The sequence below is a fragment of the Aulostomus chinensis genome, chromosome 21 (genome assembly GCF_037954235.1).
Source record: "Aulostomus chinensis isolate RoL2024-O1b breed Wild chromosome 21, RoL_Achi_v1.0, whole genome shotgun sequence".
NCBI lineage: Eukaryota > Metazoa > Chordata > Actinopteri > Syngnathiformes > Aulostomidae > Aulostomus > Aulostomus chinensis.
Window position 1 is genome coordinate 21,678,386 of NC_141340.1, and position 17,920 is coordinate 21,696,305.

General features: G+C 41.7%; 2 protein-coding genes across 2 annotated transcripts in view; both read left to right on the forward strand.

Annotated features, from left to right (window-relative positions):
• The first annotated feature begins 401 nt into the window (after positions 1-401).
• On the forward strand, positions 402-17,683 carry LOC147242042 (collagen alpha-1(XXI) chain-like). Its single transcript, XM_086191391.1, has 13 exons — positions 402-428; positions 7,772-7,879; positions 8,146-8,282; positions 8,510-8,629; positions 8,708-8,824; positions 9,027-9,213; positions 9,723-9,888; positions 9,979-10,201; positions 11,845-12,018; positions 16,076-16,153; positions 16,266-16,325; positions 16,935-17,024; positions 17,669-17,683. The coding sequence occupies exons 2-13, from the start codon at positions 7,798-7,800 to the stop codon at positions 17,681-17,683; spliced, it is 1,449 nt and encodes a 482-aa protein (XP_086047517.1). The 5' UTR covers positions 402-428; positions 7,772-7,797.
• LOC147242043 (uncharacterized) overlaps positions 16,934-17,920 on the forward strand; it is a 51,572-nt gene continuing 50,585 nt past the window's right edge. Inside the window, exon 1 of the mRNA XM_086191961.1 lies at positions 16,934-17,024. The gene's annotated coding sequence lies outside the window, so the exon portion shown is untranslated. The remainder of the gene's footprint in view (positions 17,025-17,920) is intronic.

Sequence of the window (17,920 nt, forward strand, 5' to 3'; positions counted from 1 at the left end):
AGCTGGACTAACACAAATCTTAGCCACCGATGCTGCCAACACATGGTCCCACACATGCTGTTTGAGTCACATGTTTAGTTAAGGTCATGTTGATGACCTCTATACCACACTGTCTCTTGGTAAAATGTTGTTTTTTCAGCTCATAATTAGTACTGAATGAATGTCAGATGTTACCACATACCAGATAATAATAAGTCGACTGCTTAAAGGCACGTGTAGATCAACATGGCACCCAGGCTGGTCTTTGTAGGCTTAGGTTCCATTCTGTGGCCAGGCTAACCACGATTTATAAAAGCTGCCTTGACACTCCTACCATTGGCTCTGCCAACCAGAGGGAGGACTGTCACTACCAAGTCGGGACTTCTCTCTCCTCACTTTCTCCTCTCAGAGTGACAGACATCACTGCCTGCCTGCAGCTGCAAGAAAAGGTAAGGCCCTGTCATTAATGTATCAGGAATTACCGTAAACTCAGGCTGAGGTTATATCTGGCGGTGGAGCAACACATGATACCAGCAGACTCACGCTGATGTTAGTTACATGCAGACAGTGTTACAAAACTTTCAGTACTTGTAAGTGATGGATGAATCTATGCTTTGTAAGACACCTATGAAAGTATTGGCACATATATTTTTGGAGTTTTGTGAACATCTCGATGGCTCCATGGCATGGGCTGGGTTTGGCCAGAAGGCACCAGCCATCAGGACAATGAGAAGACAAGCTAAATATACAGTTCAACAGCATACATGGACCTCTGTGATTATGGGTCATGATGTCCTCTGCTTTTTGGGGAAAACACCCGTCTGTCTTTCTGTGTCTCTTGGCATTTAAAAGGTATGTAGTTAGTAAAGCTGGTTGCCTGAAATAAATTCCATACTAATTACTGAATGTAAAACTGTAGGATGACCTGGCAGCGTGGCAGTGCGCTCCAGCATGTTTGGGAAATATAGGTCCCTCTCAAAAAAAGGATTTTTTTGCTGTTGGGGAAGAACAATCAGAAATGATGGCGCTCAGCTTTAGCGAGTGCCTGTATGTCTGCTGGTGATGGGAGTTCAGACCTCGTCATCTCTGACATCCCTGTGAGGAGCGACAACACCTTTGCTCTCAGGTTCTACAGTTTGCTTATTCTGGCAGGTTAATGCTGTGTTAACTCGTCATCTCTATCTCTTTTCTCTACTGCAATTCCTCCATTTCAACAGAAGTTACACTTGTGATGTTTTTGCCATTTTAGAAGAGAAATGGTTCTGCACAGTGTGGGATCTACTTTTTGTACTATTTTGGCAGTTTTTGCTGATAGAAAATGACAGGCTTCATTTCAGTGACCAGCTAGATTGAGATGGTATGTTGTCCAGACTGTGCAGCGATGCCAGATGGGAAATTTTTGTCATGGAGGCTTACAATTATTGTCAAGACATTTTTTCTTTGAGTTTGTGGGTGAATTTAGAGAGCAGGTATTTATTGAGAGGAGCAACTACCTGACCCTCAAAAAAAAATCCAGCCATATATTGTTTGGATCTGGAAAGGGCTCGTCTTTCAGGACTCACTCCAAAATTTGTCAGCAGAGGAAACAAAAGCTTAGTTGTCCAATAAACTATCAAAGCTGCAATATTAAACTTTAACAACACAAGTGTTTTCTTGTTTAGCACCTATGATTTACAAAAACATACAGGTCTAACGACAAGTACAGGATTTGTAGTTTAATATCTTAATATCATGAGAAATGACTGACAGTAACAACTAATACCAAATGATTAAATTAGCTATCCTTATTGGACTTTTAGCATCAGAGCCAAAAATGATCTTATAAAGAAAAATCCACCTCTGAACTGATTTATGCAAATATAAGGTTATAATTTTGTGATAAACGGAAACACTGAATAACTCACAAACTAATATAATCATTATCTAAACGGAGGCACAGTTACAAGATCTGTATGTCTGTTATAATACACTTCAATACAAACTCAGGCTGGAGTCTCACACTCGTGCTTTTTTTAATCAGGGTCTATTACAGGAGGGGTTCTCAGTATGAGGTCTGGGACCCCAAACAATGCTTAAAGGGACAGATCACCCAAAAGCAGTGATTCAGTCGTTAGCTGCTCACCCTCACGCTGATGGAAAGTCAGGTGACGGTTTCCAGGCTTGCAGTAATTCTCCCTCAACCTAATTTCAAACATAAAAACATATAAAAATCCATAAAATGACTCCATACTGCTGGTCCTAAGTCATCAAGTGGCCTGTGCTATCCACAGGCCAAGATGTTTTGAAAAATGTCTCAATAACTGTGATTTTAGCTTTATTAAACTGTGCCATTACGGTAGCGAGCAACAGTGAGTTGAAAGACACAGCATCAGTGACACCCAGCTGTACCAGAAAGTAGACAGAACACACAAAAACAAGACGTCAGTTACATTCATTATTTTTGAAAGTTGGATGATTTCAACAAATTTCTCTGACAGTCAAAGTCTCTGTTGGGTCAAGTGGATTCAGGGCTTGTTTAGAGTCACACTGGCTTTCTAGAACCTGAAAAGGTTTTGACGACGTCATACACTTGAAGATTCTCACATATTTCAGCATAATAATTATAGATTTTAGGCCTTGAAATGAGTCTAAGTTTTCATCATAACTTTGCAGTTTTAATTTAATATAAAAATAGAAAGTCTTTCACATTTCAAGTCCCTGAAAAGATCTTTCATAATTTCATGGTTGGGCTGTTTAGAAAGTTGTAAAACCACATTCAAAACCAAAATAAACCGCTTGATTTGCTGCGGTAAACAAAAGTAAATGATTCAGTGTGTAAAATCATTAAGACAGTGTATTTAATGACATTTGGTAGACTCTGCAACTCATAATTCACTATACTTTCACAATCATAATCCAAGCCATCAGTGGGAATGTCATGGATATAAACATGTCAGGAGTATTAAGCGGTGCTGGAATGACTCTCTACAGTCGTACTGGGTTGGTAAGCTAACCGAAGGCACTGAAGCTGCATCTGTGCTCAAGGAATGTTCTGTGGTGCTGAAGCCAGCGAAGGAGGTTGATGTGGTCGGTGTGCTGCACGTCTGGTTTGCCAAATGTAGCGTAGGTTAGGAGGAATTCATGGTCAGTACCAACCTATATCCACGCTGGCCGTACGTAATGACTAACATGCTTTAAGATGAAAGAGTGGGGAGAGGAGAGGATGTATAGATGGAGCCAGTGATGTGAAGAAGAAATCTGTGTTATGTTGTGTTGTTTTTGTGGATCCTTGTAGACACTGAGACATGTTGTTGTCTGCGAGGTATATTGATATCAGTTATTCAGATATTTGCAGATAATGTGCTAAAACATCCTAATTGTTACAGTCCTGTTTCCCTCCACCCTCCAGACCGGATTACAGACACAGTTTACCACTGAAGTGACACATAGAGGTTGAGAAAGTCCTTCATCAAACCCTCCTTGTAACTTACTCAAGCATCAGATTAATGACATTCAGTGCGAGCAGGAAGCAGAAGCAGGCCAAACAGTAAATCCATGTTGAGACGTTCAGTCACAGTCACCTCGATCGTTTTACATCAGCTGTTATCAGGTTTTTGTTGCTCATCACTCTGTTGTTTCGTGATGAATATTTTTGTCCTATCGTCAAGAATGAAGGCCACAACTTACTCAGTACAAGATGGAAAACTGCAAACACAAGTTAAGGACTGTCTAAAAAGTGTAGGCTGCAGGTCAAGCATGCCAGCACACATGTAAACTCATGTGGAATATAAAATATACAGATTTCCCCTCATTTTAATAGTTTACAGAACAATACCAAAACTCATGTAGATTATTAAAAAAAGAAACTGTATTGTCTACTATTTTTTTTTAAGCGTAACTCAGAACATGCACTGTAAACTGTCTCAGTTCAGGGGCCGCAAGACCGCCAAGGCTGAACCAAGTGTTCCCAACTAGGACAGTCTGGTCCGCGGAGGATCTCCCAGCTGATCCTCCAGATGTTCCCACCATCACAAAGTGCCACTCCTGGCACTTTAATGATTTTAATTACATTAATGTGGCACCCAATCCAGCTGCTTCACCAACCAACCCTGAACCAAAATAGAGTTTCTACGGACCTGCAAACTCCCATCTGACTTTTTGAAAACTCAGTTATGTTCTAAACACTTGTAACGACTGCTGTAAATGATAAAAGCTATGTACTTAACAGATAGTTTACGGCATTGACATTTAAAACTAAAAATGAAACAACTGCGATAGATTGATCCATTTATTTTATTGCATTTATATGTAGCGATATATGTATATATCGCCATTCCTACAGAGATTATTCTCTGTTTATCCAGTAGATGCACTAATAAAGTGTTTGTATCCAGTTCAGTTGACATGAATCTGTTAGCTCTCTCTCAATGACGTGTATCAACTCCACTCATTCATATCATATCTTGCCTCTCCTTTTCTACATTCAACAGATGCATCAATGTGGTCCAGTGCAACACTTACATAACATTAAACAGCTAAAACACAAATAATCTTTTATTTATTGCAGATAGAAATTTTAGCAGCAGCTGAACTTGTGTGCATGGAGAGCGTGAACGGCAGTGAAAATAACACACGTCCCAAACCAGCTGATATTGTTTGCTCATTTAATCCCCAATTTTTGGTTTCTATTGTGTCATCAGTAATGCTTTGAAATAATCAACAATTATTTTCAGGAAATATTATAGGAAAGAAGGTGAAAATGTATTTAGTTTTCAGTGCCAATTGTTCCAGGTGGGATAATGTGCATGTACTGGACCTAAAATGCATGCATGAAAGCATGAAAACACACACATGCATGTAGGCATGAAATAAGCATGAAACTCATTGCTTTTGGCCAGATGTAAGAAAAATACACAAGAAAGATGTATTTTTCTGTGCATTGACATAAGGTACCAGTACGCCACTGTCCTTTTCTTCATTCTACACTTGAAGCTATCTGCTCTGGCAGTAATTTTTATTTTCGCAGCCTCAGTCAGCCCACATGAGCTCGCCATGTGGGAGTCATGCCATTACACACATGTGGGTCTCAGTCCCACCCTAAGCCCATAGTCCACATTTAGCCCCTGCAAGGTTAATATTAAGTATCCTGGCCCACATGTACCCTAGACGGGGTCTGCACCTGCATGTTGAAACACTCTTCAGTGCTGTAGATCAATTATTCATACTGACATGATACAGAACACGATTTATACGAACTTTCTATAGCAGGAAACTACAAGGTTAACATGCAAGATTGCTGTTGAGGGTTTTTACACATTACAGTGTTGGACTGTCAGCTTGTCATTCTGGGACACACATAAATAATCATGTAATAGCAAACTCCGTCAGTCAAGCCCGGACAGAAAGAAAAGGGTTGCAGGAGTTGGGCGGCGCCTTGGTACAGAAGAAAGGTTGTGGTAGCTGAGCGCTCTCTTCAAATGACTGATCCTCCCCTGGCTTTAAAAGCTCTGCCAGCACACTGCAGTTCTCTCTGCCATATTTATATTCCTGTTTTCCCATCCCAGCATAGTGCTCACATTGTTATTTTCTCCAGCCCAGTTCTGTGGTCAGGGCAGCCATGTTTGGGGCTGCAAACTGAACATGAGGATAACTGCACAGAAAACACACTACTAGCCTGTATGTTACATGACAAAACATGAAAACGCGCGACAGAAGAGTGATGATATCACAGGATTCATATGTCAATGTGCTATGTAATATTACATCACTTTCTAGGACTTCACATGGATAAACAAACTAATAAGTAAATGTGATTCGTAAGCAAGTGTGTGTATATTTGTGTGAAGGAGTCATAGGCAGGAAAAAAGGCATGCGATTGTGTGGGCATGATGTGGTTTCCAACAAACGTGGTAAAAACCAGGAAAGCGTACAGTGTGCCACCATACAAGGGTCAACCATCGGAAAGGAATGGAAAAAGAATGCTTTTCCGCTTCCCTGCGGGCATGTTGCTCAAGTAGGGGCAAACAAACAAGAGCTACAAAGATCTTTTTGTGCTTCTACAGCATCTGAAGGATTTTAAACATAAGAAAAATTAGTCTGACACCTGATCAGTAATCAGCATCAGTGTTTTTGGATGTAATTTTCTTGTCTAGTGTGGATGCACCTGATGCATGAATGGATGGAGCAGAGGAGACATGCAGAGATGGATAGGGAAACAACAAAGACCAGAAACCTGGTCATCAAATGATTCCAACCCATTGTTCTCATCCAAAATATCCCCTCTACTTACATTATATACTGCTGTTTAGCATTCATATATTCTCTGACTTAAGAATCAATGTGGGACTAAATCAGTTGTTGAGGATCAGTAATCTCTGTATATTAACATAAAATAATATGTATTTATTCAGATTTTTTATCCCAAGTACTTCAGCTTTTTTGCTCTGAATAGGCACTCTAATAGTAATACTGTACTATCATATCATATCATCATTATTAGATTCTCTATCTTTATCTGTATGATCTTCAAATGTTCTCAGGGTACAGGGATCTCATCCATCTTTATTCATTCCCACTGAGGAAAAATGGTAGTGTGATAAATTGTTTGCTCTTTCAATCCCCAGCACTTTTTTTTAAAGAACGCTGACATCTCCTCTGCTCTTGACCAGGATACATCGATACCAACCAGCATAAAGAGCCGTGCTGCTCTGTTCCCTCTGTTTTCAACCACTGAGTGCAGGGTTATTAATTGTGATGCACTAATGTGCAATCTGTGCCCAAATTGTTCTAATCTGTGCCCCACTTTTGTAGTCCATGGTCACAGAGTTGCACAGTTTAAGATAAGAACATCCAATGCACGCTCAGCACTGAAGCACTATAAAAACCACAATAATGCTTTGAATATACTGTTTAATCCAGAAGGAATAGTTGTTTTTTTTTGTGGCAGATGCGTTTGCTGTCCTTGTAGGAAAATCGTCAAATGCCATTTGCAGTATAATGTAGGCATGTTGGACATGTGCAGTGTTTACAGTACAGTTCTGTGTGTGGCACAGTCTACACATTTCATTTCTGAACTCTATGGATGAGAGAGTTGATGTGTAAACTGACAGATGGACAGATTTTCACACCTCTTTCATTTCACAGCTGATACCTGGTGGCTCTGGAGATCTATCCGGGTCAAGATGGAGAGGAAATATCACTTAACTTCAAAACATGACATTCTGTAACCCCTGACTGGGGGTAAAAACTCAGCACCATAAGATTCTCACAGCTCTATCATACCACAAATAACAGTGAAGCATAAAGACGATATGCGACACACAACTAGCTAGCAGACCACAGGGCTAAACAATCAAACTGAGGGATCGCTATTAACTCCTGCTGCTTCCAACCAACTATTTTGCCAAACCAACTATTTTTTTTTAAATGTCTTCAAGCACACGCTGTTAATCTGCATCACTGCCCTGACATAACCTGCACCTCCCCCAGGAGCTTCTCCCCCGCTGGTTTTGACACACCTGGTGTCCAATTCTAAAAGGATTAGTAAATGCACAATGTAGATTAATAAAAGAATTAAAACAGTCATTGTCATAATGTGTATTACCAAAACACAATTTACAGATGTGGACATGATTTTTAATTGTCGGAGATTTCAAATGATTATCCACAAGAGAGTAAAGCACTGATTGCCAGTTACACAGTTGTGAGGATGTCATTATAGCAGGAGCCATTAGCTCTGCCAATCCTGTGTTTCAGTCGGAGAGCCTTATATGTGTGAGCCTCAGGATGTTGTGTTCGATGTTGTTGTGACCAGGTCTGCCTGGACTGAAGTGGAGAGCCATGTTGCTCTGGTCAGTGTGGAGTATCATCCTGCTGCTGGTCCCTCTGGATGCTGCAGTGGAGGAGGAGGATGTCCGAGCAGGTAGAGATGACACAGTCGCACCATGAGAGACGGGCTAGCGAAGCTTAACTAAGATAAAGTACTCCTTTATTAGTCACGGTTACAGTAATAAAGGCTAGAAACCATAAGAAGTGTTAAAAAGAACATGCACAAATGGAGATACAAAGAGAAACAATACATACAGAGTAATGACAGTTTAGTGTCTGTTTTGTGTGTGTGCGCGCGCGCGCGTGCGTGTGTGTGTGTGTGTGTGTGTGTGTGTGTGTGTGTGTGTGTGTGGTGTTTAGGCTGCAGCACAGCAGTAAATGACCTGGTCTTTATTGTTGATGGCTCATGGAGCGTTGGCTTTGCTGACTTCGAAACAGCCAAGCAGTGGCTTATCAACATCACCAGCCAATTTGACATCAGCTCCCACTACACACAGGTAATACAAACCTTGTCACTGTGTGCACTGAGCTTGAGCACCATCCCAATGTTCACGTTACACACACTGACCCGTCAATGCCCCTCCAACTGAGACCAGTCTGATTGGTACGATGGTATTATTTCCTCCTGGCAGGCAGGCTGCAGTGGTTCAGCTCATCAGGTGTTCGGGGTATTATTGCAGTACTTTACCAACGTGAGTTCTCAGGTGTGATGTGTGTGCTGCAGGTGGCTGTGATCCAGTACAGTGACACGCCTCGTCTGGAGATTCCTCTGGGGAAGCAACAGGGCGCGGCAGAACTCATCCAGGCCATTAGAAGCATCACCTACCTGGGAGGAAACACTCAGGCAGGCACAGCATGTTTAACCTGAGCAGAACCCTACTGAAGCGATGATCAATAACACTGAAAACGCTCTCTTTTGTAGACGGGCAGGGCCATCAAGTTTGCCGTGGACCACGTCTTCTCCACCTCCCAGAGGGCCAGCCCTGTCAAGAACCGCATTGCTGTGGTGGTCACTGATGGCAAATCTCAGGATGATGTGGTAAATATTTACTTTTATTTATTAGATTTTCAGTAATTTGAAACCAAAATGTCAGTATTCAGGAGTTTCAAACTACAGTGGGAAAAACAAAGAGACAGAAGTTGCTCACCCACAGGGCCTCAGCGAGGTTACTGCCTGACATCTTATACTACGACTACTGCGTCTACTCACTTTAGGGTTGCTCTTCACACATTCTCCTCAGGTGGATGCCAGCATCGAGGCACGATCTCAGAGCATCATAGTATTTGCAGTTGGTGTTGGTAATGAGATCACCAACTCAGAGCTGGTGTCCATCGCCAACAAACCCTCGTCCACCTACGTCCTGTACGCTGAGGATTACACCACCATCGATCGCATCCGGGATTCCATGGAGCAGAAGCTGTGTGAAGGTTGGACAACCTACTTCATCACTCTACTTGTTCTGGGTTATCAACTGTTCCCTCACGTGTACTGTGATTGACAGGGCTGTCAATGTTGTTAACTGCAAGCATCTTGATAGAAACGTGCTGATAGTGTTGCTACTATATTTGCATCGCCGTCAGGTTTGTTCAGTGGGTCCACCATGGCAACACGACTAGAACTTCCGTGGGAAGTTTGTTGCGTCCTACCGCAAAGGCTTTCACACTGCATGTTAAATGGCAAAGTATGGATTGTGACAAAGTCCCCTTGTAGGGTCCTGCTCTCACCTTAATTGAGACTTCATTTTTAAAATGTGTTTAATATTTTCCTGAATTCCTGAAAAGTACAACAATTCTGATTCAATCTGGTAAAGTTTAGGCAACAAAAACTTTGGTTAGGTTCAAGAAAGTAACCATTGCTTGGGTTGGCTCACTGCAGTTGTTAGAATAATTGTATCTTGAGTTCTTCTGTGTGAATAACTGCGGTCTTGTCTTTCTAGAGTCTGTGTGCCCAACGAGAATCCCGGTGGCCTCTCGTGATGAGAAGGGCTTCGAGCTCATGGAGGGCATGAGCATTCACAAAAAAGCCAAGAAGATCCCTGGCTCTTTAGTGTCAGAGTCAGCCTTCATGCTTACTGCCTCCACGGACATTACTGAGAAGACCAGGTAGAAGGCTTGAGTGTGTATTTATCTTTTCTTTACAAATGGATGTCTATATCTATTTTAATTCATCTTGCTTTTACCTTTTTCCATCAGAGAGATTTTCCCAGAGGGCCTCCCTCCCTCCTATGTCTTTGTAGCCACACTACGTTTAAAGGGGTCTTCCAGCATGTTGACCTTTGACCTTTGGAGGGTGCTGTCTAAGGATAAGGAGATCCAGGCTGCAGTGACATTGAGTGGAAAAGACAAAACTGTTACCTTCACGACCACAAGTATAACAAACAAGGAGCAGAGAGTCATCTACAGACAGGGATTTGAGGTTGGTGTTACTCAAGACTCATTTTCTGAGACCAGAAGAATTTCCTTTTTGGCTCGGCTTTTCTCACCATGTTTGCTTATGTGAGCCAGGGAATATCCTGCCCTCCTGGCAGTCATCATCAAGGATGGTGACAGAGGCCAGGAATCGATCTTAACGCTAGCCTGCTCCTCCACTAGTCCACTAGTCCTTGCTAGCACAGAGAGCCAAGGCTTGTTCAAGAGGCGAGATTACGTTTTCTACATTTTGAGCAAACTTTATTTCCACCTCATTCCAAAGGAATGCCATTGGGGTAGTCATCTTGACTTGCGCCATTTCTTGAATCCGTGACTTAGGTAGATTTGCATAGCAGATGACATAACGATGGGATATTGCTGGGAAAATCTGTTCAAGGGGAGTTCTTCCAAGAATCAACTTTCAGGACCATTCATCATTTAAATATTGAGTTTTATGAATGATTGTGTGACAAAATCACAACTTTTTAATAGCTGGCTCACATTGGAGCTGTTAACCATTGTGAATGAAGTGAAATTTGTCTCAGGAAAATATAACTTGAAAGTATCGGGCCAGTAGACACATGACCGTCCTGCTGGATACGCATAAAAGATCTAAGCTCTAACGCTTGTGGAGATGTCAAACTGAGCAAGAAACTAAGAACGTTTCTGACGGGGTGTCGTCGGTGTCCCAGCTGCCAGCTCTTCACGTTACACATGCGCCAGTGAAAATGAAAGCATAAATATGACAAAAATCGTTATGATAGGGTGTGCTGGGCTGTGTAACCATTTGTTATTCTCCCGCTCTACCTCTGAAGAAGGTATTATGCTAACAAGCATCCTGTCTCCTCCAATCTCGGGTTTCCCTTCATGCTGTGAATGAGTCTGTGTGAGACGACTTCCACGCAGAGCTTAACTAGTGGTTATTCAAACCTGTGAAGATGTTAATAGGCCAGAAGCCAGAGGGGGCTCAAAGGAAATGTTTCCGATCCCAAACCGCTGTAATTCCCCGGTGGAAACTTGCCGGTTGATGTGTCGCTCTGGGAGCACTTGCCTCTATTTCCACGGCAGCGAGGTAATAACATATCCTGTCAAACATGCCAGGTTGTTTTCTCCAAACACACCCACCAACCGTTCATTTTAACACACACCTAGATGTCAGTGTGGAATATTGAACTGGCTTGTAATTATGTTAAATGTGAGTTTGCGCATGTTTGATTTAATTTGGTTTGATGTGGTACATGGTAGAAGCATGTGATTTGTCATTTGGACGCGATGGCGGTGGCTCAGTCCCAGCGAGACAATAGCAGCTCTGTTCAGTTTGAGGAAGCTTGTGATGGAAAAAGGCCGGACTTCTGGGTTGTTAAACCTTTCTGGTCACAACTATTTATGGAGTATTAAGGGAACACACATTTCTGGCATTACCAACTCAATCTGAAGAGATGAAACACATGCACACATAGGCTGGACAGCATAAGAAGGCTGAGTGAAAGAAGATTTGACAAGTTAATTGTGTTTTTATATCCTTGTTCCTGACTTGAGCCTTGCATGATCGGTCAGAGCAAGCAAAGCTCAGTAAATACAGGAATATCTTTATGTTTGAAAATGTTTTAAAAACAAACTGTGGACATTCACATTTATTCCTTCTTTCAGACTCTGTACGATGGAAACTGGCATCAGCTCAAAGTCCTGGTGAGGCCTGTCCAGGTCACCAGTTTCCTCGACGATCAGCTGATTCAGGATATATTCCTGGAACCAGTGGAGCCAATTTACATCAATGGGAAAACGCAGGTGGCCAAGAGGCGAGGAACGGACATCACTGTGCCTGTGAGTACAAATCTACCTCTAAATCCTACGTGCTCATCACTTGAACTTGATTATTGCAGTTGTACTAGAGAGAAGGTGGATGTCTCTATGGCTGACAGAAATGCTAGCAACTCACATTGAAAGCATCATGGATAGACAGCACTGCAGCTAGGAAGGAAGATGTTTTATGTGTGTAGGGTTTAACTGTCCCTCAGTATGGCAATGCTAACGTGCTAATGTTTAGGAAGCATGTTTAGTTTGTTTACCAACTGTGTTTAGCATTTTGGAATGTTAACATGTGAGAAAGCAAATATGTCTCACCAAAATTATAATTTATATTTGTTTTTTTTAAATGCAACATTCTGGGTTGGTTTGTGTTAGCTTATGAGTAGCCAAAGTTTCCACAATGCTCTTTATTTATGAACAGATGCTGCTAGACATCAGCCTCATCAAGGCCGGTGGTGCAGCTACTGTCTGGTTGAACATGAACAAAATAGAGGCCACGTGAACCCTGAACGTCACAATCAAGAGTCAGAAGCAGAGCAGGAAGTCACAAACATGCATGCGATGTCCGAAAGGAACAATGCACCATTTTTTGTTTCTGTGGGCTGATGTGTAGCCTGCGGTGATGGAAACTCATACAAATGATTTGCATTAATGCTTACAGATCAGAGTAAGGCTCATTCACAGCTGGCCTGTCTGTGGTTAGCTAGTTGGCATGCATGTTAGCATGTAGGTAGCTCATGGGCTATTACTTATGGAAGGGTTAAATAATGGAACAGCATTTTCACATTATTGGGAGTGTTTGTGGTCAAGCGTCACGGCTAAGATACAGCCAAAAAGTAGTTAGACTCATATTTTTGGAGTTGAGCTGGATGATTGTGCCTACTGAAGTAAACTAACACTGGATTAAATGCTAATTACAATCTACCCAACAGTCAGATGTTTCTTCAGTTGATCTCCTTATATATGCCCATTTTACATAAAATTATACATTAAATTAAGCTATCCACAAGAAAATTATAATAAAATTAAAAAAAAAAAACATTTCAAAAATTACCCATAGTTTGGTTTCTGGACAGCAAAGGTATAAGCACCTACAGGATTATTACTTTATTTGATTACATAACTGTTCATCAATAACTTCAGAATACATGAAAAGAGTCTGTTCTGAGTCCTTTATTCGTTTCGGATGCTTGGAAAGTAGGAAAACATTCAAATTTCCCCCAAACTACTGTGTCCCCTTACTAAATCAGCTATATTTCGACTGTTCTACTTGACGTCTGTTTGACTGCTAATATTCATGATGCACATTCAATCATTCAATAGTTTTGAATTCCTGTTTTGTTTGTAAGGACCACTTCTTAATTTTCATCTTTGTTTATCTTTCTAAAACCTCCTTTATCTTTACAATAATCTGTAAAAGCATGAGCAGTGAGTTTATCAACCTGACTTTCACTGTCATGAAGTTCTTTTCTGATTTCTTTTAACAATATTTTATTAAGTTTTTAAGACAAACAAAAAATAAAACACACATGACAGCAAATATACACACATATACATGTACAAATATATACATACATGCATACATACATAAGTCATACACATTAAATTGCTACTGTATGGGGTCATACATGGACATTTCTTATTTCTCTTGGATCTGGGAAAACATAGCGGAAACAATTCAACAGCATTAATCAGTACCCAGGGGAGGGCATTTAAATATTCACAGTGGTGCCAGAGGGGCGCCAGTCAATGCTGCAGCGCCCTCTACGTACAAAGTCCGTTGTGCAGCCAGGTAAATAATCTAAAAAGGGTGCCCACATCTTGTCAAAAGCCCCCTCATTCCCCTTCAAAACTGAACTTAAGCGTTCTATAGGTAAAACTTTAAAAATTTCCCCGTACCACTGATTAATAGTTGGAGGCCTGGATTTAATCCACTGAAATAGAACACATCTCTTTGCTAATAAAAGAAGCTTGTTCAGAAGTTTTTGCCTGACTCTAGACAAAGAGAGTCTCTCCCCTGAAAGATTTAATAGGAACAAGCCTGGACTCATCTGTATACTCTGACCAAAAATTGAGTTAATTTCCTGTGAGACTCTTTCCCAAATTTTGAATATTAGAGGGCAACTCCAGATACAATGTATATATGTCCCAACCTCTACCTTGCACTTGACACAAAAGGGAGAGGTCCCAGGATAGAAAATATTAAGGGATTGGGGGGTACGCTGCAGTCTATGAAGGATCCTATATTGACTCTCTGTTAGCCTGTCACACAGGAAAATTTTGCCCATTGACTCCACCGCTGCAGACCATTCATCCTCTCCAAACTCCCTTCCCATGTCTCCACTCCATAAGGTTTTAACTCTGTCAATATTAAATGTATTGAAGGATTTGAGTTTTTCATAAAAATAAGATACCATTTTTTTATTGCCGTGAAAATGTAATAAGGATGATTTCTAGGGTTGAGACTACTGCCTGAGCTTGATGAAGATTGAGACCGTTAATGAAATGTCTAACTTGGAGATAACCATAGAAATGTTGAGAGGGTACGCCATATTTGTCTCTGACTTGTTGAAAAGACAGGAATTTTCCGTCCTCAAACAAATCACCAACAATCTTTACACCAAGATCATACCAGCATTGAAATAGGTTTGTACCTTGTCCGGGGAGAAAAGCGATATTATTTATAATGGGGTGTAAAACTGAGAATAAACCCTTTCTTCGGGTGAGCTTCACAATCCTCTCCCAAGTTTTAATCGTGTTAAACAAAATTGGGCTGTTTTTGACCTCGGTAGGTAACAGAGATGTTTTATTTGTAACGAGACTGAGTAAGGACAGAGAGGGGCAGTGCCAGGCATCAATATGGGTCTCATGTCTAGAGTCAAGGAAATGTCTCAGCCACCCTAGCACTATATGCATGTGGCAAGCCCAGTTATAAAGCCTGAGGTCAGGCAATGAAAGGCCGCCTCTCTCTCTAGGCAGACGTAGTGTTTTAAGATTGAGACGTGGTTTTTTTCCTGTGCCAAATGAATTTAGAAATAGCTTTGTCAATATCAGAAAATACAGAATTATTAATCTTTAAAGGGAACATTTGCATTGGATAAAGGATCCTTGGGAGAATATTCATTTTAATCAGACTGACCCTGCCCAGCCAGGACAGGGGGAGGTCAGACCACCTAAGCAGATCACTTTTAACTGAGGATATAATAGGGGCAAGATTAAGTTTATTTAGGTTTTTTAAGTTGGCGGAAACCCTAACACCGAGATACACAAAACCAGAGTCTGACCATTTAAAGGGGAAGTTAAGCAAGGCACTTTTATTCCCAAAGTCACCAAAGGCAGAGCCTCGGATTTATCATAGTTGATTCTGTAACCCGAAAAACTGCCAAAGGCTTCGATAGTTGAGACAAGTGCAGGGATGGACATTTCCGGCTTAGTTAAAAAAAGAACGACGTCATCTGCGTAAAGTGCCAGCTTATGAACATCCCTGCCGAGTTTGTCACCGGAGATATCATTCGCACACCTTATGCTTTCTGCAAGAGGCTCGATAGCCAATGCGAATAAAAGGGGGGATAGGGGGCATCCTTGTCTTGTACCCCGTCCCAGCTCGAAGGCCTCCGAGGCACACCCATTGACCAAGACTCTCGCCCTAGGGGCCCTGTAAAGCAGCCTCACCCATCTAATAAAATCAGCCCCTAGTCCGAACCTCTGGAGAACGTCAAAAAGATATTCAAATTCCACTCTATCAAAAGCTTTAGCGGCATCTAAAGCCACACATAAGATTCTCTCATGACTGGAGTCTGCGTATTGAATCACATGAAGAAGGCGCCGAACATTCGAATGTGAAAGTCTGTCCCTGACAAACCCTGTTTGATCAGGCCCAATCAGCATAGGAAGATATATCTCCAGTCTCCTGGCAAGGAGTTTTGATAACAATTTACTGTCTACTCCGATCAGACTTATCGGTCTGTAAGAAGAACAGCAGTCTGAGGGCTTCCCCTTCTTTAAAATAAGTGAAATATTGGCTAAGTTAAGCATTGGTTTGATTTTTAAATGAAGCACTCTCTGGTTTCAGGTGGAGATTCAGAAGCTACGCCTGTACTGTGATCCCCATCAGAGTGAGAGAGAAACGGCGTGTGAGATCTACTCGGTGGTAAGGTCCTTCTTTGGTTCAGTGCTGCACTCAATTTGAAGACTAAGGCTGCATGTGTGAGGTCACACTGATGATAACATCCTCTTCATCTCTTGTCCTGTTTGGCTTGCAGGATGATGAAAGGGTAAGCAAACATTCTCTGTTCAATCTGCCTGCTTCGTTTGCTGACGAGGTAAGAAAGTCTAGCTGTGGAATCAGGATAAAGTAGATTACAAGGAAGAAATCCCTGAATATGGTGGCACGGTGGAGCAGTGGTCCTCACTGTGGCCCCCCAGCAAGAAGGTTGTGGGTGGAGCCCCAGCTGCAGCACAAGGTCTTTCTGTGTGAGTCTGCATGTTCTCCCTGTTCCTGCTGGGTTCTCTCTGGTACTCCAGCTTCCTCCCACAGTCCAAAGACATCAAGAGGGACCAGGTTAATCCAGACTCTAAATTGACCGTAGGCGTGGCTGGGAGAGCCAATGGTTGTCTGTCTAAATGTGTTGGCCCTGCCATGGACTGGTGACCTGTCCAGGGTGAACCCTGCCTCTCACCTGAAGGCTGCTGGGATAGGCTCCACCCCCCAACCCTTAATAGGACAAGCAGTAGGAAATGGAATGGAATGGAAAAAAATCCCTGAATGCCATCATAGGAGACCTTCAAAGTTAATACAGAGACTAAGAGTGTCATGTCCGAAACCTCCATATTATATAAGACCTGCGAGCATGGTTTCCTCTCCATAAAGAGAGGGAAGTTAGGAGGGAAGCTTTTAGGGTGCAGACATCAGTGTGTTTGTCTTTCCTTAGTGTCCTTTGAATCGAACGGCCACCCTGGAGGAGGAGGACTGCAACTGTGCAGTCGGACCACCGGGGCAGCGTGGCCTGCCAGGACGCGTGGTAACACACACACACACACACACACACACACACACACACACACACACACACACATGCACACACATGCACACACATATGTACATACACACACATCAACAAGAAATTGTCACTAAAGACTGAAATAGCATAGCATTGACATGTTGTCTGAATTCAGATGTGTTGTGAAAGGCCGCATCCTAACAATACTGACATATTTGTATATGTGATCAAACTAAATACACAATGTAATTCATAATATATGAATACAGAATTAGTTCTTTATTTTTTTAGTGTTTTTGCTCTTTTTTGCGCTAATTATAACATCTGGTCCATCATTATATTGGAGGTCACGACACACAGGGGTAATTATTTCCACTCATCTACGGAAGTATCTGCTGTATGGAACAAGAAACCACAACACAGAAATTGAGAAGTAAAAACCACAGAGGAAAAATATCTATTGGAATTGAATTAAAGTCTAATTGCAACTGAGTATTTGATGTGGAGTTGGTGAAGTAGACCAAAAGTGAAAACTTGTGTCCTACTAATGAACCATAATGACCAGTACTTGTACGGACTCACTGTAGTATTTGTTTGTGCAGGGAGATTTGGTCCTGTGGGCTTGGTTACATGTCATTACTCCTGTCTCTCCCCTCATTTTCTAGTTTGTCAAGAGTTGACAAAAGGAAAAACCCCTGATTGATTATCCCACAGTGTTTTTATGAAGCTACGTTACTGCTCTTTGGTTTTGGTACTGTCATTTTATTTTGGTAAAAAAAATTGTTGATGTAGCTTTGCAGAGGAGTAACAACACGTTCTCTGTCTTGCATAGGAAAAGTTGAACATGAAAGCAAAGAAGTTTACTAGAGCTTTATTTTGCTGACCGAGTCTTAAAGTTTGAACATAAATTGATCTGA